Source organism: Mycteria americana, chromosome 3 (genome assembly GCF_035582795.1).
Source record: "Mycteria americana isolate JAX WOST 10 ecotype Jacksonville Zoo and Gardens chromosome 3, USCA_MyAme_1.0, whole genome shotgun sequence".
Classification (NCBI taxonomy): domain Eukaryota; kingdom Metazoa; phylum Chordata; class Aves; order Ciconiiformes; family Ciconiidae; genus Mycteria; species Mycteria americana.
Window position 1 is genome coordinate 30508479 of NC_134367.1, and position 27274 is coordinate 30535752.

At 36.1% G+C, this 27274-nt stretch overlaps 1 protein-coding gene across 1 annotated transcript in view; it reads right to left on the reverse strand.

The window, feature by feature from the left end:
* The window catches only part of EYS (eyes shut homolog), a 951425-nt gene that overhangs the window by 167093 nt on the left and 757058 nt on the right, over positions 1-27274 (reverse strand). The window contains exons 38-39 of the mRNA XM_075497152.1: positions 19408-19572; positions 6570-6723 (exon numbers count right to left, since the gene is read on the reverse strand). Of these exons, the coding sequence (XP_075353267.1) occupies positions 6570-6723; positions 19408-19572 (319 nt within the window). The remainder of the gene's footprint in view (positions 1-6569; positions 6724-19407; positions 19573-27274) is intronic.

The window sequence follows — 27274 nt, forward strand, 5'->3', positions numbered from 1 at the left end:
TCTTCAGGGATCTGCTTGGAAGAAACCCATGAGATATGGCCATGGAGAGAAAAGCAGTCCAGCAGACCTGGCTGATAATCAAGTATCACCTCCTACAAGCTCAAGAAAGGTCCATCCCAACAAGTAGGAAATCAAGCAAATGCAGCTAGGAGGCCTGCATGGGTGAACAAGGAGCTTCTAATTGAACTCAGACATAAACAGGAAGTGCATAAGGCATGGAAACATGGGCAGGTGATCCAAGAGGAGTATAGAGTTTATACTCTATTCTACTCTATATACTCTATACTCTATACTCTCTATACTCTATATACTATAGACTATATAGACTATAGACTATATACTATATACTATATAGACTATATACTATAGACTATATAGACTCTATATACTATAGACTATATACTATATACTCTATATACTCTATAGTCTATATACTCTATACTCTATACTCTACACTATACTCTATAGAGTATAGTGTCTGATCTTGCAGGGAAAGGGTTAGGAAAGCCAAGGCTGACCTGCACTTGACTATGGCAAGTGACATGCAAGGCAACAGGAAAGGATTCTACAAGAACATCAGCAGCAAAAGGAAGATTTAGGAAAACGTAGGCTCACTGCTGAATGGGGAAGAAGATCTGCTGACAAAGGACCTGGAAAAGGCTGAGATACTCAGTGCCTTCTTTACCTCAGTCTTTACTGGCAAGACTGTCCTTCAGGTCAAAGGAGGTAATTTTCCCCCTCTCTTCTGTACTGGTGAGACCACATCTGGAGTCATGTATTCAGTTCTGGGCTCCCCAGTACAAGAAAGATATGGACTTAGAGGAGAGAGTTCAGCAAAAGGTCACAAAGATGAGTAAAGGACCGGAGACTCTTTCAGATACTCAAAACCTGACCGAACATGGTCCTACATGCTCTATGTGACCCTGCTTGAGCAGCGGTGTTGGACAGGATTATTTCAAGAGGTCCCTTCCAACCTAAACAATCAAGTGATTTTGTGTTTCTGTGTTCTTGAGATATTCCTGTAAGGTCAGTTAATTTAAGAAGACCGTCTAAGCCAGAGCATGAAGGGTACAGGAATTCAAACATCTGCTCTTCAAGTCAGTAGCTAATGAACCGGAATAGCCATAGCAGTTAGTTTGTTGGCTTTGACAGATCACTGATGAAATATGGAATACTATTGCTGAATGAAAGCAAAAAAATTGTTTCAGAAAGTGACATATGTTTCTAAACACACTGAATGTTCTGTTCAAACACAAAATCTGAAATTGAAAACAAAAAGTAATCTTTTCTGTACTTTTTATGAGAATCCATTCTCTTATTTGAGTTATTTCAGCTAGCAAGCCACACAGAAAAATTTAACTGGTTGATTCTAATGTTCCATCAAATGGTCAATTTTAATTGCATATATAAGAATTTATATGCATTAGTTTGATGTAATGCATGTATTATGGGACTATTTTTGAGACTGAATAACAGATGTGATTTACCTATGTAAAACTGTAACAGCTGGATTGATGGAACTGGGATTAAGGTTTTCAGAGAATGAACATTATATAGCATACATTGCACAAACCTTCCTATCTTATAGTGGCAAATGTGATGCTGATTTTATGAGATCTATATATGTTACAAACTGAACTGAGTCCACTACTGTTTTTACAAGGCCTGATAAACCATCATCAACTGCAGATAATTTCAGTGGAAAATCATCTCTATGAAAGCCATTTTTAGGTTTTGTCCCACTAAGACTTATGCTGAATTATCATGATTTGCAATTTCTATAGAAAATGCAGTAAATATAAATATGTATAGTTGTATATACAGTCCTTCTAAAAGTAATTCCAAACTCAATTAAAAATTTATTAAATCTACTTAATGTCCTACAGCATTTCCAGTTTTATGGAACACAACATCTACATGGGTATGATTCATGTATGTGCTGACTTAAAATTCAAAATTAAAATATACAGTATGTAAGTTATTCCATTTCAAAATCACATCTAAATGTATTTTCTTTATCAATTTATAAATTCATATGATAGAATAACAATTCTTAAATCTCTCCCAGACTGCTTTCACTGTTAACCTTCAAAGAATTTTGAAAAGGGGAGGTGTGATAAGATGATGGTGATATTGCATCAAGTTGGCTCAAGTTATCTACCAAAACACCTTTCCATTTCTCAGTCATCACATAATTGATTATGTTGGAACTCAGTATTGCAAGTATGAAGCTTAGGAGTATTTGAAGACAGCAAAGTGTCTTCCACATATCACGAATATAGGCTACATTATATACCTATTCAGATACAAAGCCACTGATGTTTACAAAGAGCGGCTCAGATGTTTCCAATTAGTCAAATAAAAAATTCCTGTATTCCTAGGTAACTGGTGATGTTGGAAACAACTCCAAAACATCAGAAAATTAGTAATTTTTTGTTTTACTGATTTAATGTAATTTTCTGTAATACTTGAATACTATGCAGAGCACCTGGCACCTGTAAATACTAATAAAATGATGACTTAAAAGTATGCACTAATATGAAAACATACATATCTCTGGAATTATGAAATAAAAGTCCAATTCTGGACTCAGAATGAGTCAACAGATTGTATGGATGCTGATTTACATTTTCTTTTTAAAAACATTCACAGAATGCACATGCAATAAAAAATTTTGTAAGATCAGTTCAGACAACTGTCTCTTCTGTGGAAAAGGAGGAAGTGGAAGTGTAGGTAAAAACATGGACACTGATAATATAGTAATGTAGTTTGCACTCAGTACATTACGTCTTGCCAAAGTTTCCATGTGGAGGTACAAAAACATGTTTAGGACTTTCACAGTTCAGAACAGGCGATCTGCTTTTGAAGCATGAAGACCAAATAATAAACTTCAGCAGCTTCTGTACAACTGCATGGTCTAGGCTAGAGTTAGCCAAACAACATTAACTGAATAATTTATTTAATAAATAAATGCTTTTATGGACAGCTAAAGGTGTCCTTCTCAGCCATGAGTAAATGCTTACATCCATACCACTAATTAAAGTGTGACAGAAAACTGGAAACAACTACATTCAATATGTTCACTTGGAGGATACATGAAATATTAATGTGCATAATACAACGATAAAGCTCTGTGGGGATGGGCACTATGTTCATTAAATTCCAGAGCAAAATTCTGACAATTCTGCAGGTAAGTAAGATGGAAAAGAGTGACGCTATCCTATACATACAAGATTTTAATTAATGCTTGCCTAGAATCTTCCAAACAGAAAAGAATTTGGTGTTCCCCATCACTGTCTAGAACAGACAATCTAAACTTTTTAAGGAAATATAATTTAAAAAATTATCATTTAGACAAGAATAGTGTAAGATGTCTAAAAAAACCCAGTATTCCTACTCTAAAAACTAAAATCCTTCCCACTACCTAGAAAAATCAAAATCCTGGTAACTTTATTATCTCAATCTCTTGCTTGTTAAAGTTACTTTCCTTCAGTCACTGAACTGAAGAAATACCATCTGGCCCCAGTGACAGTCACATCACTTTAACCATAAATAACATACAGCACATTTTGCATCAGGCGAACGCATTTCAGAACCCACAAATGGAATGAAATGTGTTTGAACTAATGTTCTTTGAATAATTTTAAAGAACAAATCCATAAAAACAATCTAAACTACATCTCAAGTATGTGCTCAAAGCTTTAACTGAAAAGATCAATACAATCTCAATTATGAAATCACAAAAAATTAAACCCAAACAAATGCACATTTTCAAAACCAGAAACCAAATCATTCTAAAATAAATAGAAATGGAAACAATGAATAAAACTGGATTGAAACAGGTCTCTAGTTTCTTTAGGCAAGGCAAAAAAGTAAGCAATTAGAGTTTTACTGTTTTTTTCTATAAAGCTGTTGTTTCACAAGGACCATAAAAACAATGACAGAACATTTAAAAGTCATTTAATCTTCATCAGGTTTGAAATAAATGGCCATATCTAAGCAAACTAATCATATAGTTAAGAGAAAGTAATAGCAGTAAACTATGGGGATCTCTTATCTTCCTGTATATGGTGGATTTAGAAAGAAAAAGTTTAAGATTAAAATCTGCTTCTATAGATGTTACTGGTCGCATTAATTATGCTGTTTATCCACTGGAGCCATAGTTGCATCCAGAACTGGAATATCTGTCAAATATGACCTTATAGCCTTATTCAAAGTAAAATTTAACAGAAATATTGTCTCCTAACTGGGGTTTTTTCAAACAGTAACAAAAGTAGTTATTTATTTCAGTCTTTGTCTCTTTTCCTGCATTACAGGGGAAAAACCTCATTAATTTTGCAGGTAAAACATAGAGATAGAGTTATCTATCTTCAACAGCCACTAACAGAACATAAATCAACAGTTTTGTCATGGATTCATATTTTATAGCCTATGATACAAGATCCTGGGGGGGCCACAAATGCCTTGTCAAGTTTGCTTTTTTCTTTGGCAGAGGTTAAGGATGATTGCTGAAGGATTACAATTTTATTGCTGCTTGGTGAAGGATATACTGCTCTCTCTACATTTTAGAAGGACTCACAAGAATAATCACTAGTCATTTTGAAGGCCAAGCCCATAAACTCAGATGCATGTAAATCCCCACAGTCACAGTCTACAATCACACCTTGCAAGTTATTTAGTATGCCACTGTTTTAAAGATAGCAGTATAAATTCCAGTAAACAAAGGTAATGTGTAAATTGAACTGACATTACTTTTTAGTGTAACAACATGGAGAGTGAAGCCGTAAATATACAGGTGTTAATTTTAAGGTAAAAAAGAGGGAAGTAAATTTATTTTTCAGTGTGAACTTGACCTCTATAACTAGAATCAATCTTTTCAATGCCATTTAGCTGCATTTGTTGCTAAGATATTATTAGGCTTTGAAAACTGTACACCATTTTAATGTCTTAATGTCATGAAGCAGAGACAATGCTACCACAGCTAGTACAGTGGAGACAATTAGCTGACCAATGTCTCACACAAGAGTAGTCTCTGAGATTCAAAAACAAACTTAGAATTGTTTGTTAGTATGGAGTTGTATACTTCTATCAAGCATCTTCTAAGAGAAAAAATCTTTATCTCCTGGCTCCTAGGGAAAGGAAGGGATAGAATTTTCTTTGTAAATTTTACATAAACTTACAATTTGTACAAAAATCCTAAAATAGATTAATACACTGTCAGCTATACAACTAATTAGACTTGAATGTATGCTATGTGACTTTGCTTCATTAATACTAGGCATTAATACTAATATAGAATAAAAGGGAAAAAAACTGTTTTAAATGGAGCATAAGAGTAATGTACAGACCTGTGGCTGAGAAGAAATATAAGATGGAAATGAAACAGTTTCTTAAATGGTAGATTCTTTCATCCTTCCATATATTGAAAAGAGGTTTTATATTTGCATAAGCAGCATTTTAGAATTTTGCAACATTTACATCATACACAAACAGTTCAGAAGGCAAGTACAAAAATCTTCAGATTATGCTTTTATTTTCCTTTTTATGGTAATAAGGTAATTTTGGGAACTCTGTTGTGCATGTTTCAGGGTAACTTTTGCAGTCTCCTTCATATACCATCCTCTAACAGCAAAAATGGTCTTATCTAAAATTACCTTTAATTTAATAACTTGTGCAATAAGTTCCTCACATCACAAATGCTTACAGTTCAGGTGCAGTAATTAGCTTTGATACTTTAACTATGTAATAAATAAAATAATATCTTAATCATGGTAACTTGAAATGTTATATTGCCATCAGAATTATTTCTAAAACATTTTAAAGTAAACATTAAATACGTTACCATTATTTTAATGTTACTAATATAAATATAACACAACATCTATATTATTTCATTCTTACCTTTTTCCTAACTTGCACATATGAAATTCCATGAGTGGAAAGGAGTTAATCCATTACCAAGTCATGATATCAATACCTTTTCCAAAATTATAAATTAACCATTCTGTGAACTATTGTGTGTACTAGATGAAAAATGACAGTACTGGTCAGCCCCCATTGTATCCTGTGACAGTACGGCTGCATATGTAGATATGCCAGCTTACTGCATTGCAAGATGTTGTTAGCATGCCCATTTTTAATTTTTAATCTTAAAATTAAACAATAAATTAGTAGTCCTATATTTAGCACTAGAATTCTGATGACAAATCTAATTTATTCAATGTGTAAATTAATAAGCTTAAATTATGAGATACCCATTTGTACCCTCCAATGTTATGTTTAAATTGTTTCAGTTCTCAAACTGACTTCATCTGTATCTGTAAAGGTGTCTGGAGGTTGAATGATTCATAAGTTCTCCAAAGGACTGAGCTGATCTGTGTGAACTAAAATATATTTTCAATCAAGGACACTACCTTATGAAAAAGGTTTCTAAATATGCATACAATTTTGCTTTCCAGTATGACTTGTCTTTTTATTGTCAAAAAAAAGTGAAGGCACACTTTATTATATAAAACTAAACTCAATATATGACTAAAACTCTTTAGTGTAACACAGTGGTGAGTTCTTACCTTATTGTGATAGGGATGGGTATACCCTTGCTAATGGATTGATTGACAGATACAGTCAGAATGTTCTGAGAGTCTCCACAGCTGAATCGGACTGTTGGTCTTCCCTCCACAAGATACAAGTGAAGAAACTGTTCTCCAAAATTCCTTTCACTAGCTTTGAAAACAAAAATGGAGACAGTCACACTTCTGAAAGCGTAGGACCTTCCAAAAATATTCCACACTACTGGAATGCCATCACCAGTCATAATGCCTATGTGACATTGAGGACTTTTCTATCCATAGACATGACTCTGCTTGAGTGACTGTGAGAATAAAATTAAACTCTGTATCAACAGCTGATAACAGGTCAAAGTAAAAGAAAATAGCCGAAAGACAAAATTTATTTTTACAACACTGTAGTTGCATAAACCCTGTGGAGATCTTTACATTAATTGAAGGTGAACTTTTCTCTATATCCAGCAGTATCACTAAGGTGACAAAGATGATGATTAAAAAAAACATATCACAAAAATACTATAATATAATGATTTACTATATAATTCAGCTTTTCAACCATATTATAGAAAACAAAAATTATACGAGAACATCTCCTCTTTCTTATAATCTCTGTAAAGATTAAGAACAATTCACCTTTCCCAATTAATGATACATTTCAAACTTGATGAGAAGAATAATTGTTATCTACAAAACTTCAGGCATACTGTGTAACTTGCACAGTTCAAACTAAGAATAAAAAGATATTTAAAAAAAATCTTTTAATCTTTGTTCACTTCCACTAAATAGCATATTGTAAATATGACAGCAAAATATTTCTATTTAAATGATGGATGGCACATGGTTTGTCTACTCAAAAAAGAACTGACACCTACAATTGCAAATTATTTTGGATGGGCATTTTTTTTATGAATTTACCCTTTGAATTTAACTGTATTTACTTCTCATAGAAGGTAAGACACAGTTCCTGTTTAGGATTTTTATTCCCCTTTAAGACGAACTGTTAAAATATTACTCTTTTTTTTTCACTATATTTTACTATATTTAACTGAAGTAAAAAAGACTCTATAGCTAGGTCATGAAACTGAATTTACTACATATATTTGTTCAGCAGTATTTGAGCATAAGTTTACTATGTGCTTCCTAACTTCCAGAATCATAATGTTTGGAAACCTGGAAGCTTGAGTTCCAGAATCATATCTGTATCTAATTCTCCGGTTTGTCTGGAGCACATCTTCTATCCGTTGTCTGTAGCTGAGTTGAGAAAAAAACCACAACACATACACTGTACAAATAAACTTTTTATGAGGGTATGCGGTAGGAGAGAGCATTGCCTTCCTTAAGGTTATCTATCTGATCAACAACCTTGTCAAATGGGATGCTAAGGAAAAGGGGAAGGCAGTAAGCAAAACACAGATGTGACAAAAAGTACCAGAAACAATGACAAGAAACCAATCTCGTCAGTCAGCCAATGGATGAGCTATCAAGAAACTTCAGGTATCAGTTCAAAGAGTGCCAACCTGGACTTTGCAACTGAGAAGAGTGCAAACCTGGGGGTCTGGGATACCGGGGGAGGGTTGTGTTGGTGGAACTATGCAAACCAATGAGTCAATGTGTACAAACAGGGAACTGGGGAGGAGAAAAGAAGGAACAGACCTGAAGGGGTATAAAAGGGGAGGGTTGCATGTAAAACAGGGCTGGTCAGCATGCTTGTCTGACTGAGCCCTATGCCTGATCACCACAGTCTGTGCTGTCTTCTTATTAAATCCTTTATTAACGATCTCTCTGTGTAATCTCACTCTCTATCCCACATGTTAGAGTGCTGCACGGACTAAGTGCCAGCTACTGGTGGGACCAGTGTGAGTGGGTTTGGTTCCAGCTACTGGAGTCAGACCAAGTGTGTAGGCACCCCTGGCCCCGTGGTGCCAGCAACTGCACCACAGTGAGTGTCTCAATACCAGCTACTGGTGTGGGTGAGGGTCTCAGCTGCCAGTCACTGGGAGTGACCGGTGTGAGTGAAGTGAGCAAGGGACTCAGTGCCAGTGACTGGAGTGGGACCACGGGTCCCAGCCTGTGTGCCTCCTGCCAGCTTCTACGTGTAGGTGAGTCCATTCACTAGCAAACTTCAAGGTGTACTACCCGCTAGTAAGGAGGCCCCAGGTCCAGGCATGGGTATCAGATAGGTAGAGAGTCCATGCTGGTATCTGGGGGACCCCCAGATGTGGAGTGCCTGGGGGACAGGTGTGTGAGTGCATGGGTCTGTCCATGAGCCAGCAAGTAGGAGACCCGTGGAGTAGGTAAGAAGGCCTGGGATCTGGGCAGGGGTATCAGATGGACACAGGGGGGGCATGCTGGTACTTGGGGGATCCACGAATGTGCATGTGCTTGTGAATCTGGTGTGTCATGTGTGTGCCTTCACTAGTGAACTTCCATCTCTACCAGCCAGAGAGGAAGAGAGGACTTGGCTTTCTCCAGTCATGTTTTATATGAGTCTTCTAGGCAGGTGCTGTTGAAGGCAGTGCCTTGCCTGTGGCAGCCTGTGTAGCCAGCCATGTCATGTTCTGTGTGTGCCTGCATGTGTGCACATGCCTGTGTGTCTCTGGGATACATGCTTAACTTCGCATAGTTTAACCTGCAAATGGGAAAGCAGCAGCCATGTCCATCAGCCTGGATGGAGACCCCTGTGTCTCTGGGCTGGGTTCCAGCAGCTGGGCAGGAGGGAGTCCCAGGCCTGGAGCTGCTGGAGGTGGTGACAGCTTAGAACATCCCTTAACATTTTTCTTCAGAAAGGTATAAAGAATGTGGGTGTACTTGGGACAGATCCTTGCTGGAAAACCTACTCATTTGTAAAGAGAAAGTGCTCAAATTTAATTTGGAGGACAAAACAGAAAGAAGAAGATAATATATTTTAGCAAATAGAGAGAAGCAGCAGATGATCAGCAACTTCCTGATCATTTGCTTTTGTATAGTTTATCACAGAAACAGTTAACAACATAAACTCCCTCCTCGAGTGTAGCTTTCTAGTCAACACAAGGTTTCTTCAGTTTGTTACAAATCCTGATGACCTACTGAAAATCTTTTATGCTTAGACATATTTTGTATTCTGAATACCTAATTAACTCCAAAGCTACTTTAATTTGACTGCATTTTATGCTTTTGGCTTTTATTATTTCCTTCTACAACAGTTTGATAATTTTCTTTCAAAATGTATTGCACTATCGCTGTTAAAAAAGTCACTGGTTTTTAACCCTAGCATAATTGATTTATGCACATCTTGCATCATTTGTTCCTTTATCTTCTTCTCCCCTCCCTGCACATGCTGTTCCAGGCACTTCCAATTTCCATCAATAAGTAAATCTGTACGTTACATTGAATTCAGAGAGAATGAAGTGGGGGAGGGTTGTGAATGTACATACTGACACCATGTCTTGAAGAAGTGAAGTTACAGATGAATAGATTATTTCTCTTCTCTCAGTGACTCTGTCTGTCCATTCATGTTGCCCACTAGCGAAAACTTGGAAGAAGGTCTTCATTAGTACTAGTAAAGTAAAAAATCTGGGACAGCTCCTCCAAAGGTAGCATTACTCCTTGAAACCTCAGCGAGCATTACTGCTTGGACTTTAGTCTAGGGAGTGCTTATAAGTCACACTTAGAGGTGACTAATAGCATTCTTCATACTATCTGCTAGCTGGTATGAGATCCTTTGAAAGGACAGTCCTTTAAATCTTTCTACAGTGAACATGAGGAGGCAGAGTGTCCCTCTGAAGAATTTTGTTCTGGCAATGTAAAAGAGCATATGCTACCTAGGGTATATGGTGGGAAGTTGCCTTCATAGGAAAAGCCTGAGTCTTAAGCAAAATAGACAGGTTCTGGGAACAGGCAGAGATCAGGAACCATCTGAGTAAAAAATCTTGTTGGATATTAGGGGTAACTTTTCTTGACCTTAGTAGAGATTATGTGAGGGGATCAGGTCAAAGAAACCAGATCTCAGCAATCATTCTTTCACAGGAAACTGCAAGCTGGAAGGCTATTTTTGTACATCAGTATGATGGCAAGCAAGTGGCCACTGGGCTCAAATGGCTGCCTATCTAAAGAAGACATTTAAATTCCCATTAAGCTGTGGCACGAAGCTTTATTAGGCAAAAAACATTTTGAGACAGAGGAAGGATACTGTGAAATGTTTTGCTTGAGAATGCCAGCTGAAATAACAGACACATAGACTATAACTGAATTGGCTGAAAGGGCCATCTTTAGTTTTAGGAGGCTAAGTAGAATATGGGTAGATCTGGGGAACAGAGCTTCTGAGAGCACAGGAAAATAATTTATGAGCACAACTTATGAAAAAGGAGCTGGTGTCCTTAAGGAACGCTATAAATATGGGTTGTGATATCTGAAATCCAATTGTCAGAAGTTATAGAATACCATATATAGTAGAAGTTAAACAATCTCTCCTTGAAGGGATTCTGAACAGCATTATGCTGACTCTGTTAAAAGTAAAAATGATGAAGTAAAACTTTATAACTGTATCAGTTTTATATGACCACTTGCAATTTATTTTTCTTTGTGGCTAAATATCACAATTTGCTTTGACATGTTGATGAAATTAAATCATGCAAACAAGTAAAATCAATAAGGTATAGAATAAAAAATTGTAAGAATGCATACTGTATTCAACAAAGAAATATTTCTCAAATGATGGCTAATCTTTATTGGCATAAACTTAATAATTGTGTATATTTTCAAACTTTTTCTCCTGACATATTTAAAGAGAAATCTCCTCACATTCTGCCAATAATTTAAAGATAAAGTAACTGCAAAAAGTCCGGACATTTTTAGTCCATCAACTGTTACCATTCGTATGCTTCTTAAATACATACTGAAAATAACTAGGGAAAACATCATTATTAAGAAGGTAAGTACATTTGTCTTTGCATTAAAACAGATGATGGTTTATAATCTATTAAAAATGGTAATTTTTACTGTAATTAAATTGTTTACTAATCATCTGCCAGAAAAATAGATGTAAACTCATCACCACCTGGTAAAATCAGGTGTGTTTGTAAAAATGAATGATCTGAAAGTGGACTAATTTTAAAAAAAAATCAAAATGTGTAATTATTTTCTAGTGAAAAACACCTGAAACAAGCAGATCACTGTGATTTTCTTCCTATTTTTAAAAATGCTTTTGACAAAGACGGAGGATTTTTGCTTTACGAATGTGTGAAACTTAATGCAACCTTAATTATGGAGCTATTGCTAACATCAGTATATTAACAGAATATGAAAATGTCAGGAACATTAACTCTTTTTTATAATTCTGTAGTTCTTGTACCTAGTGAGTGCACTAGCCTCAAGATGACTTTCTGCTGACAGTTCATTTCTCAGCTGTTTGATGGTAGCAAAGCTTCAGAAAAGCAGCAGCAGAAGCATGAGTTGTACTACTATTAAAATGAGCACAGCTGACAACAGCAGCTTCTCTTTTGAAGTTGTTAGAAGGGAAGACGAAAGAGCAAGGAGCAAAAAACAGGGATGAAGGAAGAACAGAGGGAGCGTATGAACTTATGAAGGATATTATGTTTATCTGACAGAACTACAGAAGAGCTTGGTGCCTGCATACAGAAATAATAAATTACAAAATCCTGGATAATCTTTATATGCACATAGTATTCATTCACAAAACACTGGAGAGATTTTTATTTTATGAATGTATATAATATTGTATTTTACATTCATGTAAAACTGAATAAGGATATTGATATGGACAATCATAGCTAACATTTGTATTATTTGAAAAGGAATCTAATTACCAGGAAGACACAGAACGAAAAAGAAAGAGCAAAAATAAGGAAAAGAAACTGGTGCTATAGAAAGGGGAAAAGAACCTGAGGAATACTAAGTAGAAATGTAAAGCAAAGATGTAATTAATGTTAAATACAGTATGAGAGTTCTACAAGATGTGCAGTCCTCCACTACTTGCTGTGTCTGTGTTCAACAGCCAGGAAGAGATCCAAATTATTATTTTTTTTATCTTAGCAGAAACCTAACCATAAAAGAAAACCTACTGGTCACTAAAAGAGTGGAATCTTGCAAGTCAGGTAAAGCCCCATTTTAGGGATAACAAGTGGAATGGGAATGCAAGTATGATGTGTTACTGGGAACCAACGAAGAAAAAGCGAGTAAAACGACTGCTAGAAATCATGTAAAAATTATCCCAAGTTCCTGGAGCTGTCTCAGCTCAGTGTCAGGGTGAGAACTGAACTCATACCACTGCATCCTGACCCTCCCTTCTTCCCTCTCTCTGGGTGCATGAAGGAACATGAAGGGAGCTGTGACACAGTCCACGAAGGTCTCAGATACGGATAACTGGAAAGAAAACAAATGCATGGTTCTCTGCTAATACCACTCTATCTTTCCAGAAAGTGCAAAGTAGAACGTTCTAAAGAACGTGAAGTGCTCAAATACTGCTATAACAAAATCTCTGTAAACACCTCAAAAATACCGTATTAACAATTTTCCACAGAAAGTGTGAAATGATAGCCGAACAGCTATTAGGTTAGACGCAAAATGAGTACATTATCTAGAAAAGAAAATACCTTTTATCATGAGACTAATAATTCAAGTCAGATAATCAAAATCAGACACAATATTTCATCTGTCTGAAATTCCAGCCAATCATTTTTACTTTAATTTTTGTTGCAAGAATCTGGAAAGTGAAACTGGAATGCAAACATTTCTTCATATTTCTATGGAAGTCAAGAAGAAGGTATATCACTGGGAAATGGAATTATATACTCTTTCCTCAGAAAATGGAAACCCTCGAAGAATTTTCTTAAGGCACACACATACTGTGTCAAAACATGTAAGAGGAACTAGAACCCTTAAAACTTAAGGAAAAAAGAGTCTCTGCATGTGCCAAAAACTAGAGTCTCTTAAATAAGAACACGGAGGACTTCTGTGCAGGGAAATATGAGAATTCAGATTAAAGACAGACATAAATTCAAGATAAAATTGAAGAGTAATAATTCTATACAATTGGGATCAAATTAATTTAGGTAAAAATTGAAGTAATAATTATCCTATGATAGTGAACATTAAACATTTATAATTTATATATGCATTGGTTTTGAATGGTTTAATTATTTTACAAGCTGAAAATTACTCTTTTTTGTTTTCTGTGATTTAACTTCATGGTTATGATATACCTGGAAGTATATCACATTACAAATTAAAGCGGGTGAAGATCAAAACTCTCAGGCAGGACTAACCTAACAGCTTTAAACATTTTCATCAGATTTCTATGCTTTAGGTAATTGGTCTATGGAATTTCTATTGCCAGCAGTTGCAGATTTTTTGAGGGAAGAATTAATTTGTGTAATTTCAGAAGTCTACATTCAGATAAGATGAATCTCCCCTAACCTGAAGGAACCTGAGAAGTACTCAGCTGAAAAAGAGACAGAGTAGAAGAGGGTGTAAACAAGGGCATGTAATGTTTCTAGTAAGCCCTTATTTCTGACATCCAGGAAAATGAAGAACTTTAGTTCCATATATATCCTTTAATAAGAAAACTGAATTTTAAAAATCTGGAATAGTTTAGATTCTGTTAGACATATATGCTGCAGAGGAATTCAGTGGTAGTATTAAAACCATCACTTATTCTACTGTTTCTGTAATTCCTATAAAGAAAAAGCTAATACCCTTCAAAGTTGTAGACATTCCTGTAGTTAAGAAACATCATATTTTCCATTTATATCCTTTTGTCAGCCGATTTATACTTCTGGGTCTTTTTTGTAATCGGGAGAACAAACGAATGCTTTTTAGCTGTATTGAAAAAAATAAATCTTTTTTTTCTCCACCAAAGATCTAGATATACACTTCAATGAACAGCATTTACAGAAACATAGATGTTCACTGAGAATTGCACAATCTTTAGAACTACTATTAATTACCACCAGGTAACGAGTCAGCTATCCCCTCTAAATCCATAAAGAATATGTATTTCTGTGATATATTCCTGGTCTTTTCAAAAAGGATTGAAAAGGAATTTATAAATCTACACTCCATAACAAAAGAAAATGTACTCATTTTTCACCACCTGAATCTTATGGCACACATTCATTTCCCTTTCCTTATTACAGTCTTCTTTACATGGGCCACAGAAATTCAAAGGCTTCTTCAGACAGTATAGAAAGTTTAATTTTTCATCTTAAATACTGATTTTACTTCTGTTCTGCTGCCGCTCATGGTCTGTTACATGTTATTGTTCGTAAGATGTAGCTTTCTTTCACGAGCAGAACCTGCTGTGAGATGGCCAGCCTTATCTGCCATGTGTATTTTCCTAGATGAGTCAGGGATTCAGACAGAGGGAAGTACAAATCTGCAGATTTTGGTAAGAATCATTGTATAAACCCAACCCCACTAGGCAGCTTGAAGGAGTTCAACAAACAAGACAAGTATACGCAGTAAGTATAAATATTTGGGAGGCCAGTAAAAAGAAACTAAGATGTAAATATGTTTTCTCTTTGGAATTTTTTTAGTCTTTAGCTTCACAGGTAATTGTTCTACCCACATCAGAGAATCAAATTTATACACCTGTGTAGACATTTTCTTGTCTGAAAAGTGAATCTCTTTGCAAAGATATGTGGGAAAGTAAGTGAAAATGGCATCATTGCTAACATACAAATGACAAATTTGCATATATAATTTCTGTATATTATGAAAATGTAACTTTCAATTTTTAACTTAACTATTGGAGCTGAAATAATCTTGGGAATGTCAGCAGTTTCTTAGGTGTAAGTTCTAGCAAAATGGAACATTATGTTTGAAAACTTGATTTTAAAGCATTCATCACAAAATCTTAAGATCAAAATCACTCACCAAAATCACTCACACCCTTATCAAGAGACAAGGACCTGCTAGGAAGCCTGTTTTCTTGCTTCTCCTTCTACTGTACATCTACTATTTATATAATTTCTAATAACAGGATGACAAAACATTTTTACCACCTGATGAAAACTTGTGCAAATCATTCCATCCACCACTGATATGAAATTTTATTTCCATACAGAGTCATAAACAATTTTTTTACAGTAACATATGTTACTGGAGAAGTTTAGAATGGAAGTAAAGAACAATAAATTGATAAAAGGCTAGGAAAAATATTTACATAGGCTAAACACAATTTACATGCTCTGGAACTGCATAAAGAAGGTAAAACTAAGGTTGGCATACAGAAAAAAAACCCCTTCTAGAATAACTATGGTGGGAGCATTCCATGCAAACCCTTCTGATGCAGCTTCAAAGTTTTTTCTCCTAGAACACTTAAAATTTTGTGGTTCACTAAGGAAAGGAAATTATAACATCAAAACCACTTTCATTTTAAAAAATACTCTTACTCAAAAGAGCAATTTCCAAGGAAATCTGTGGGAGGACTTATGGGAACGTGGTAAGCAGGAACTGAAGCCCTCCAACCACTGCCACTTCCTCAGAATTTCCTTGGAGCCTTTCATTGTATTGATAAAGAATTATAAATTATGAAGTGTACATTATGTGTTACTTTTCCCTCTAAAAACACAATGAATGCTTTTAATATGACAATATTAAACTGGTTAAATAGTGGTACTAGCTTGGATTTATGAAACACACACTTGTGCAACAAAATTCTCAAAGTTCTACATTTCTTCCTGATATTATTTTTCTTTACGTTTAAAATAAAAGACTTTGCTCCAAATGTACACCTGCTACTCCTGCAGAGCTAGAAGACTGAAAAGCCATAGAATCACTTTGGTCAGCAGTTTAAAAATATTTTTTTCTCGTTGTCAGTGTTCCTTTTGAGATTTTCTGCAATGTGTGATTGGCTCTAAGTTTCATGGTGGACTACTAGCTTTTAAATTTCATGTTTGGTAGGAGAAAAAAGCATTAGTTTCTACTTCTGGTATTGAAAGATTTTGTGTACTTGTACACATGAAAGTAACTTTTCTTGGATTAAATGCATTTTAGGAACATTAATATTTTCTCTGATATTCAAAAGCAGAAACTGTTTCAATTATAAGGACATAATCTGAGAAAGACTACAGAATTTATTTTGAGGCAACAGCCTCTTGAATATATTTGGTATGATTTTGAATATTTTAAATTGGCAGTCCCTCCACCTAATTTGGTGGGGTTTATTTTGCGCTGATTAAATACAAAGTAACATCAAAATGTCCCTAGAATTACCCAGTATTTGTATCCATATAACTGAATTAGGCATAAAAGAACTATACTTTTGCTAAATCAGTACCTTTTTTTGAGAAAAACAATGGTAGAAGCAGATTCACGGGGATACAGAGAATGAAATTAAGGAGCATAATACAACTATCAATTATGCCCACTGTGGTGTTCTCCCTCGGTACACAAAGAAGGCATCCACACCCTCTCTTCCTTTCACAGCATCATTTCAGCTGCACCTAAACTCTCAATACATAATCCTGAGGTTATCCTGCATGCTTCATCCCATGTTGCCTAAAATATTTAAATCTCCAAGCGCTGTCTACCCAAAGTACTCAACCACACCTGTGAGACATATGAATTATGTGCAGTTTACCTGCCTTATCATACCAGTTGGTCAGATCTAAACATATAAAATATGACAATTTCTAGGTTTCTCAAAACAATTCGAAAACTTACAAGCAGCAAAGCAGAAATTCCACAGCCCACATACATAGATTTATATAATAGTGTGAAAGGTAAAGCTAACACTCATTTCTGATTCTCAACACTACTCTAAGGAGCCCATTAATTCCAAGTACAGGCTAGCTCTCACCTGACAATTGCAGAAACCTAAAAAGGAAAGGCAGAGACATCTCCTAAAAAAATTAACAAGTTTAATATGCTTTTCAATGCACTTCCATTTTAAATGATGATTGTGAATGAAAGTGTGGAACACCTACTAACTAAAGCTTAATTTGTAACTCTGCCTTGTGTAGCTGGATGGAAACAAAAACGAGAGGATATACTGTTCATCTTTGTGTAATTTCTGTATAAAATGCAATAGAGAAGCAAGTATATCATATTTGTTTGTAATTATGGGAAAGCACAGATAGTGAAAGAGTTGGAATTTGATTTTCAGTTACAATTTTTGCACATTTGATGTTTGCAAAGATAAGCAAATTCACTACGTGTAAAATAGTTGAGTTGTAAACCAGGCAAACAGCATCCAGCACTGCAAATTCTGTTTCAAAGCTACTCCAACCACCACCCCTCCCCAGCTTCATAAATTTACTACTTTCAGATCAAACCCTTTTCCAACAAGTAGTGATAGAAACAAATTTGGCTTTGGTTGTAGGAGTACAGTACACTTACCCAGGTTTTCAGAAAACACCACTTCGTCCTGAGAATAGCAGAGAAACTTCCATGTTGGATTTTTTTTTTTTTAACAGACATGCTTACTCATTAGGGCTTATGGGTAGATAGCAAGCTCTACTTTAACTTTAGCTGGAAGCCCACTACTTTGCAGTGATGAGGCAAACAAAATCATTAAATGCCAAATACATCCAAAGTACTTCCAGTGACCTTCCTTGAATTCTTCTTGAAGGACAAATAACTCCTCTTGAAATTGAAATAACTAAAAAGTATAAACCACTTCAACATAAAGAACTGCCACATCACCACTTACCCATAATTCTTAGCAAATTCTGCAGCCATGTAGCTTAGGCAGCTGCAGCAACAGTCCAGCTATAATGTACAAGGATTTGAGATAGCATTTTGAAAAGCAGTAAACATAAATGTTCAATTTGGGGCTACAGTGTTTTACATCTAAACGAAGTGTTATACAGATAATAATAAAAGGCATAATTATATAATGCCATGAAGCTTATACTACTTTTAACCCTGGCTTATAAATATTTACATAGTACAGGTGAACTCACATATATTCCTTCCAGATTAATATAAAAATAACAAAAATTAATCAAAATAATTTATATTAAATCAACAAGATTTCTTTGTATAGTCAAACCCTAGGAAGCTGCAGTGAGCAGGGAATGCTCCTAATGATTTTGTCTTTGTGGAGTGTATCTATCACATAGATTGCACAAACTTATTTTTCTAACTCTTCCTGGGTTCAGGAAGAAATCACCTCACTTTCCAGGTTTTCCATTTGGATAGAAATTACAAGCTAAAACATATAATGAAATATTCAACTGGCAGAGAAGCCTATTTTTCTTCCTGACGTGAAAAGCATACTGTCTCAGAAGTTCATGCCATATACTGAGGAATGAAATATGCAGGCAAGAAGCAACATTCTTATGTCGTATTAACAAGCACACGTCCAAGTCTGCAAGTATACTCTCCGGGGACCACAAAAGAATCCTCTGAAGTGTGAAATCACAGTAAATACTCTGAAATATAGCAAATTTGCAGAACTTAAGATACTTCTGCAAGTAAAAAAATCTTTGGAACAAAGATCACAATTATAATAAAAAGTGAGTCTCAACCCAACTATGGAGAAGCTGTTTCTCTGTAATAAATTATTCAAAACATCTTCAACATTTGTATTTTAGAGCTGTAACACTTATTACTAGAGTCATATGCTTACTATGTTCTTTCTTGTCAGGAAGCAGCATCTTCAGTTGTAAGTTATGTTTTGCTCAATGAGTCATAAATTAAAGAACTTTCCAGAGGAACACAAAGAATGATGGTTCAAATTTTATAATGCATCATGCATTAGAATACCAAAAGGCTTCTACTGCATTTTAATGACTCATTTTGCTGCTGAATAGGAAATGCCAGCTGATGTACACTAAAGTTAATAAGGACCTGAAGGAGCTAAAACTGATACTTAGCTTCAAGTATCATTGGTACTTACTGTAAAGAATTGTGCCATTTAGAGCAGTTGTTTTCACTGTCAAGTACAGAGTCGTCAGATTGCTTGTTTCCTGCCCAGATGCAGTCCTGGTCTCGGATACAGATGTTAGAGAAGGTAGTTCCAAATAAGACTTCCCAGTGAAGGAAGGAAAAAACAGTGCTGTGTCTGAAATGAATAACCAAAAGCTAATTTTATTAATTTATTACAAAATAAAGTAATAAATATAATCAGCAAAGCACATTTAAAAATACCCATTCTTCTGAATACCTGTGAATAGTGTAATCAACTATATTATTCGCAGAGCATGCATACAAATTTATTTAATTTCAAACATTCAAGTTAAATATGCAGAAAATGAAAATGTTCTAGCGTCTGCATATTACCAGAAGTGAAAAGAGCATTATAGGAGGGACTACTGCTAGAAGATGCAATAAAGTTCAAAAGATTGTCACAAATTTTCATCTTTACAGATGTGTCCATGCAGAACTTTTTTCCTATGACGTCCCTGTGAAGTACTTTTGGTTTATAGTTGTAGATAAGAAACACAGGTTTTCTTCATTTTGAGGATACTCAAATGTTCTGAGTTTGAAATTATGATGAGGATGCTATTGGGCAGTATATACATTTTTCCACTACACCACTCCTGTCTTGAAAATAAATAATCACAAGAGAAAATTTTTAACTATGAAAGCTTAACATTTGCAACATTTATTGCATTAATTACCTTTGTCATTATGTTTTGGGTCTTTTTCCCCTGTAGCTGTGATAATAATACCACTCAAGCAAGAAAAAATAGAGTAAGACTAACTGAGGTTAGGCAGAATGGCTTCCTGATGCCTTAAGCATCCTAGTTAAGCAATGCTCCTTGAAGACTGTCCAAATTCATCACCAAGGATGTGAATAAGGAATGAGCAACAAGAAAAGCATTCTGAGTTCAGGTAATATTTTTGTAAAGAAATTTTCAATTTAATGAACTAAAGCTATACAATGAATTTGTGACTGATGACTACACATAGGCATGACTAGTACATAGATTTTGTTTTTCAAAATGTTTATTCACTTTATTTATTTTTTGTTTGTTTGTGAAATCTGCCCACAGTTTATTCTCTGCCATTTTTATTGGACTTAAGAAGAAAGAACAAAATGAAACCCCTAGTTAAACAAGCATGTGTTGAAGAGCATTCATTAAAACTCCCCCCCACAACCTGACAGCAAAAGAAAGGCAGGATGGAAAGCAAGAAGTAGTTATGTTCCTAAATGTTAGGTCTGGAAAAATCAGGATTGTTGGAGAAAGTGAAAAAAACTATGGGATGAAAACAATCCCTTGGAGGGTGAGGTAAAGGTCAAAGGCATTGCAAATCAGCAGCAGACCTACACAATTTTGAGAATGCTGTTTGACTAATTAAATTCATACTTTCAAGGGAAACAGTACTAGCAGATCTAGCTAGTCTAGTGCAGGGCCACAAACATGATTAAGGGACTGGGGCCTCTTTCATATGAGGAAAGGCTGAGGCAGCCAGGACTCCTAAGGCTGGAGAAGAGCAGGCTCGGGTGGATCTTATCAATGTCTGTAAATACCTGATGGGAGGGGATGGAGAAGAGGGAGCCAAACTTTTCTCAGCAGTGCCCCCTGACAGGCAATGGGCACAAATCAAAAACCAGGAAATTTCACCTGAACACATGAAAATATTTCTTCACTGTGAGGGTGGTCAAACACTGGCACAGGTTGCCCAGAGAGTTTTGTCAAGTCTCAATCCTTGGAGATTTTAAAAACCTGACTGGACATGGTTGTGAGAAACCTGCTCTAGGTGACCCTGCTCTGCTTGACTAGGCGGTTGGACTACAAGATCTCAAGAGGTCCCTTCCAACCTCAATGATTTGGTGATTCTGTGATCTTTCACAGAGAAGATCTGTGAAGACAACATTAATTCTTATTCTTCAAATGTAGTGCCTTCAGAAACCTCAGTGTAGTACAGTACTCACCATATAGTGTCACATCTTGCAGCTAAAGCTATTAAAATATCTTTTATTAGGTACTTTTCAAAAAATACTCAACTTTGAGATTAACTGACACAATTTAGTTTCTACATTAAAAATAATATTTTGTGAAGTTTCTTTCAGCTAGCTGAAGGGGAGGGGAAGGAGAGAAAAGACGAGAAAGGGAAGGGAGCATAGGATATCCAGGCAATCTTGAAAGGAAGGACAACCTCGTCAGTCCTTTAGCCAGGATAGTTCCCTTCAAAGGAGAGATCTTCCATAAAGACCTGCAACTTTTCAGGGAGTCCAGCATCCTGCATCCAGAGGTCTCTGCACTAATGGATAGCCAAAACCACTGATAAAAATGCTATTTCAGCTGTAGCGACTACACCTGCAGTGCTGCACCCAAAGCAGCCTAGGCCTCCATCACTGATGCAGTGAAGTCCTCTCAGGAATCAGCAGAAGAGCTATAGCAAAGACAGTGACTTCACCAGAGACTTAAACTCATACCTGGCCAACAAAGCCATCCAGAACTGCAAAGATGAAGAGTACACCCTCTTTCTCATGGAGTGCAGGCTATTAGCCTGCTGATCCTCAACAGTCATTCTCTGCCCCAAAGCTGCACAACAGTTGCAATCTGTCGCAACTGTACAACATCAGTAAAGAGGTCACTGAGAACAGAGGGGTTAGTCCTTTCCTTGGATGAAGGGCTTAAGTGGGAGAAAACTAAACAGTGGATATTTCCTTGAGCTTTCATCTTCACACAAACTGAGACTGATTATCTGCAATGTGGATCAGAAAAAGGACTATAACCTCTACAGGTAGCACAATGAAGCAAAGAAACCACCAAAGGCATCTTAAGCACAAGATATCATGAAAAAGCCCCTACCCAGCAAGAGGAATCCAATTTAAAAGTTGAGAAGTACTGAAATGGGACATGGTCAGCTGTGCTTTCTATGTCCCGTACTGCAGGGGAGGGAGAGGTTTGAGCAGCCACAGATCCTGAAGGGAAGAACTTCCCAGCCTCAGGGATCGTGCTCTGGCAGAACATCCTCTCTACAGGAAAATGTACCCATGAAAACTCTCTAGAGCACTCTTCTCCATTTGGCTTAAAAGCTAACTTGCAAGTGTCACAAGCTAGCTGAAGTGCTTGAATAGCAGAGGAAAATCTTTACTGCTAATCATACTAGTTTGACATTTTATCTTTTGTAACTTTGTTCTGTAACTACGTAATTGTTTTTAAGTACACATATTCTCTTGTTCCTTAAATCTTGACAAATAATAAAGCTAACTCTGAGTAAACTAATACACAAATGAGAACTCAATTCCAAAAGAAGGTCTGGAGAGGAATCTGTAATTCAGTGGCAAGCATTAGTCAAGTAAGTAGCCCAGCATATGGCAAGACAGTCAAGAGCATATAGGAACCCCAGAATCCCAAGGGCACCTGTAGCAATATCCATTAAGTCTAAGTATTCTTGTCTTATCTTGTATGTAGTGGAAACACATTTTAAATACCCTCAATATTTGTCAAGCAACAACCAATTCATTTTCAGTATTGCTGAATATGGCAAAAGTAACAAAATCTAAAAACTACTTTTGAATCATTTTTCACATCTCCTGTCTTATCCTCAACAGAATTCATACATACAGCTAACTGTAGACCCAGCATTTGAAATTAATTCAGCAATAGCAGCAAACAGTTTGATAACAGGGAATAGTTTGATGCAATGTAAACAGTTGTTTGCAGCAAACTGCAGCCTCACACACAGCATTACTCTTCTTAAAGCTTATCACAATCGATCAAATGACACTCACAGTATTTTTGGAAGAGTTTAGTAATAACCTGTGAGAGATTTCATAAAGATATGAGTGTTAGGAGATCTCTGATAGTGGATATTGTTATCAAAATTGTAAGAAATCCATAAACAAAAGAAACACCATCATTCTAAGTGAAAATCTTGTCAAGTTGCTGCTACATTATACAGATAACTATAGAACCATTCCATAAGGCTATGTTAAATAGTAATACAAAATTCCCTGACACGGCATTCTAAAAAAGGTGACATTCTACTCACCATAAGAAATCATTAAGGGTCTCAAACATATTAATGCTTTCAATTTATACATATAATTGGTAATGGCAGATAGTGAAAAGACATCTTAAATTACGTTTAGTATGCATACATAGTACACAAAGATGGTTGCTGTAAATTCTTTCTAAAAATTTACAAAACAGTTGCCTTGAAACAAACACCCACACACTGTGAAAAAACTTGGAATAAAAAGTAACTTTCAGGAAAAAAAATGGAGAAAATGCATGCATCTACAAATAGAACCCATACTAAGATAGAACCATGATTCTGAAAATTCAGTTGTTGCTCCTTGATGTAGTTGATTGTGTATTAAGAGCCTAAAATCTTTAGGTTTGTGATGAAATACATGGGCAGAAATAGTATGGGCTACCAACACTGTCAGCTCTATCCATGACCCCAAGGGACTGCTCCACTAGAGCAATGGTCTCCAAAGTGGAGTACATGCACCCCACGGGGGTATGCCAGACAAACCACTGGGGTGCAGGAAAAAAAATATTAGAACTGCAGTAGTACAGATATGTAATTTAAAAATATATACATATACATACATTGGTGAAGTGTCCTCAAAAATTTTTTGCTGATGGGGTGTGCAATCAAAATAGTTAGGAGACCACTGCACTAGGAAAAAAAATGAAGGTCAATAAGGACTTCACAGAATCACAGAATCACAGAATCATATAGGTTGGAAAAGACCTTTAAGATCATCGAGTCCAACTGTAAACCTAACACTACCAAGACCACCACTATACCATGTCCCTAAGCACCTCATCCAAATGTCTTTTAAATACCTCCAGGGATGGCGACTCAACCACTTCCCTGGGCAGCCTGTTCCAATGCTTGAGAACCCTTTCAGTGAAGGAAAATTTCCTAATATCCAGTCTAAACCTCCCCTGGCGCAACTTGAGGCCATTTCCTCTTGTCCTATCACTTGTTACCTGGGAGAAGAGACCGACCCCCACCTCTCTACAACCTCCTTTCAGGTAGTTGTAGAGTGCAATAATGTCTCCCCTCAGCCTCCTTTTCTCCAGGCTAAACAATCCCAGTTCCCTCAGCCGCTCCTCATAAGACTTCTGCTCCAGACCCTTCACCAGCTTCGTTGCCCTTCTCTGGACTCGCTCCAGCACCTCAATGTCTCTCTTGTAGTGGGGGGCCCAAAACTGAACACAATATTCGAGGTGCGGCCTCACCAGTGCCGAGTACAGGGGCACGATCACTTCCCTAGTCCTGTAAGGACTAGGGTAAGTTGGTTGATAAGTAAGTCTACTTACCAACCATGTTCCCCACAAGAAGGAGAGGGAACGTAATGGAGTCACCAGCACAGCAGTTCTGTAGTATGGAGCATTTCTACAAAGGAATTGCGTTATGATTCTTTGACCTACATTTAAGATCTTTGAGCAGAATGTAACTTTTTGAGATATTAGCTGTTACTACAACTAAACAGTGACAAATGTGACACTATACCAATAGAGGATAGTGAAAAAACTGATATGGTACAACTTCTCAAAGCTCTTTTAAAGTCAGTTCTTTTAGAGTCAGAGTGTGTCCCTGTTTCAATAAGCAAAATGGCTTAATGAATTTTAGTTCCCGAACTGTATTTTTTAGGATATACAGGTGTCTAAAACCTAAATTGATCAAACTCAGGTCCCTGTATGCATACAAGCTTCATCTTTAGATAATTAAATACGTTGATGATCAGGAAGCAACATAATACAAAAAAAAAAAAAAAAAAGAGACTTTGTAAGTACAAGGCACAATCACCTATAAGTAACATCACAGTTTTATAGGTCTCAATTATACTGGAAGAAAGAAAAAAATTTCTAAAATTTTAAGGGTAAAAAAGGAGACTACAAGTAATTCAAGATACAATACCTGCAAAAATTCATAACAGAGACTACAGAGTTGGGTCTTGGATTCCCTGAACAGCACATACAGATTTAGACGAGATATAAGGAAGAAATTTTTTATGATGCGGGTGGTGAAACACTGGAATAAGTTGCCCAGAGAAGTTGTGGATGCCCCACCCCTGGAAGTGTTCAAGGCCAGGTTGGATGGGGCTTTGAGCAACCTGGTCTAGTTGAAGCTGTCCCTGCTCATTGCAGGGGGGTTGGACTAGATGACCTTTAACGGTCCCTTTCAACCCAAACTAGTCTATGATTCTATATTGCTAAGAATTACATTTTAATGGTTTAACTGAAGGCTTAAATTTTCTACTGAAATAAATCCCAGGTTATCTGGGATATTATCGGCTACAATTCTCATAATAACACATGGTATAACAAGAAAATGTTGAAAAAACTTTAACAAGTTTTTATTATGATCCTATTTGACTTTGTCTTAGTTAGAAAATAAACAGCAGTAAGGGGAAGAATACAGTTTTCCAATGCTAGTAAATTGGAATCAGTCTGTTTCCACTGCTATCTCTGATTTTCCATTTGCATTGTTTGCTTTTTGTGACAAGTTTGGCTTAGTACTGAATTCCATTAAATTCTATTGAATTCTATTAAAAATAGACCTTTTAATCTTAAAGATAGTAAGACCCATCAACTGCACCAGCCATCACTAAATAAATTCCAATGAGAAATAAGTAGCACTTTTAATAGTAAGGATGAGTATCAGAAAAAAAAACACCACAAAACCCTAGAAAGGGAAGTAATGCATTCATCTTCTGGTAGGAGAGATCCAACCAAATATGACCAAGCTGTCTACAATCTACAGGGTGGCTAACTGCATTGAAAGACCTTGGTCCTCTTTAATAATGAAAAGAAATGGGTAATCCTAGGATGTGATTCTCCTCACTTTATAATAAACATCTAAAAAGGCCAGATGAATCATGACCTAAACCTACCTATTTCTCTCCACTTGCTATAAAAGGACTTGATAGTTACTAGCTTAGCTGTAGACATGTACACCGGCAATATCTGAAGTTAGATGAACAATTTTCACTCTTGATGTCTGTTCATCAGAACCAAATGGCCTGCTGGGGGATTTTCTTGAGGCAAAAACAAGTTAATACAGTAGTTCTGAGTTGGAATGTTGGAGATGTGAACTGAAAAGGATATCAGAATAGTTAGTCAGGGGCTTAAACTCTGAATTTACTATTTGTATTTTTCAATTACAGTGGCAAACATCCTGTGACAGAGATCTGAAACTTATGGACAGATTCTGTGCTTGTTCTTCTTTTCCATCACTCAAAGATATATAGTAGAAGCACAGATGATAAAAACTTTGCCAACCAGTGCAGCAAACGTTTTCCATATTAGCAAGAATGGAGGTGTTCCCAGCAGGCAAAAAGTCAGTTTAGCAGCAATATCAAGGGACTGATGAATACGTCACTTGCTCTATCCATTTCATGCTCACAGAATATCCCAGGGAACCAAATTTAACTACCTGAGAGTAATCCATTCTTTTATCTCATGTTCATGGTGGGAAGAAAATCAAAGTGAAATAAATATGATTCAGAAAATTCCTAGGGATTATGTCTGGTACATACAAAATCTGACTTGGGTATTTCATAAAGCATCACACACACCTACGATAGTACAGAAATATAATAACCATTTCCTCAATGACTGTAACTTTAGAAATCTACAAAATAATTGATTAGGTGAGTTCAGCTGTTTCCAGACAATAAAATATGGAACAAAATAAATCTCACCCTTGCTGCTTGCATTCATTTGTTTCAAGGCACAAACCCCTTCTGGTTGCTGCAACTGAACTCCTACATTACAAGGCAAAAAATCCTTATGGAATAAAATGCACAAGCTTTTCTTTATCAGGCCAGCCTGGTGCCTTGTTGA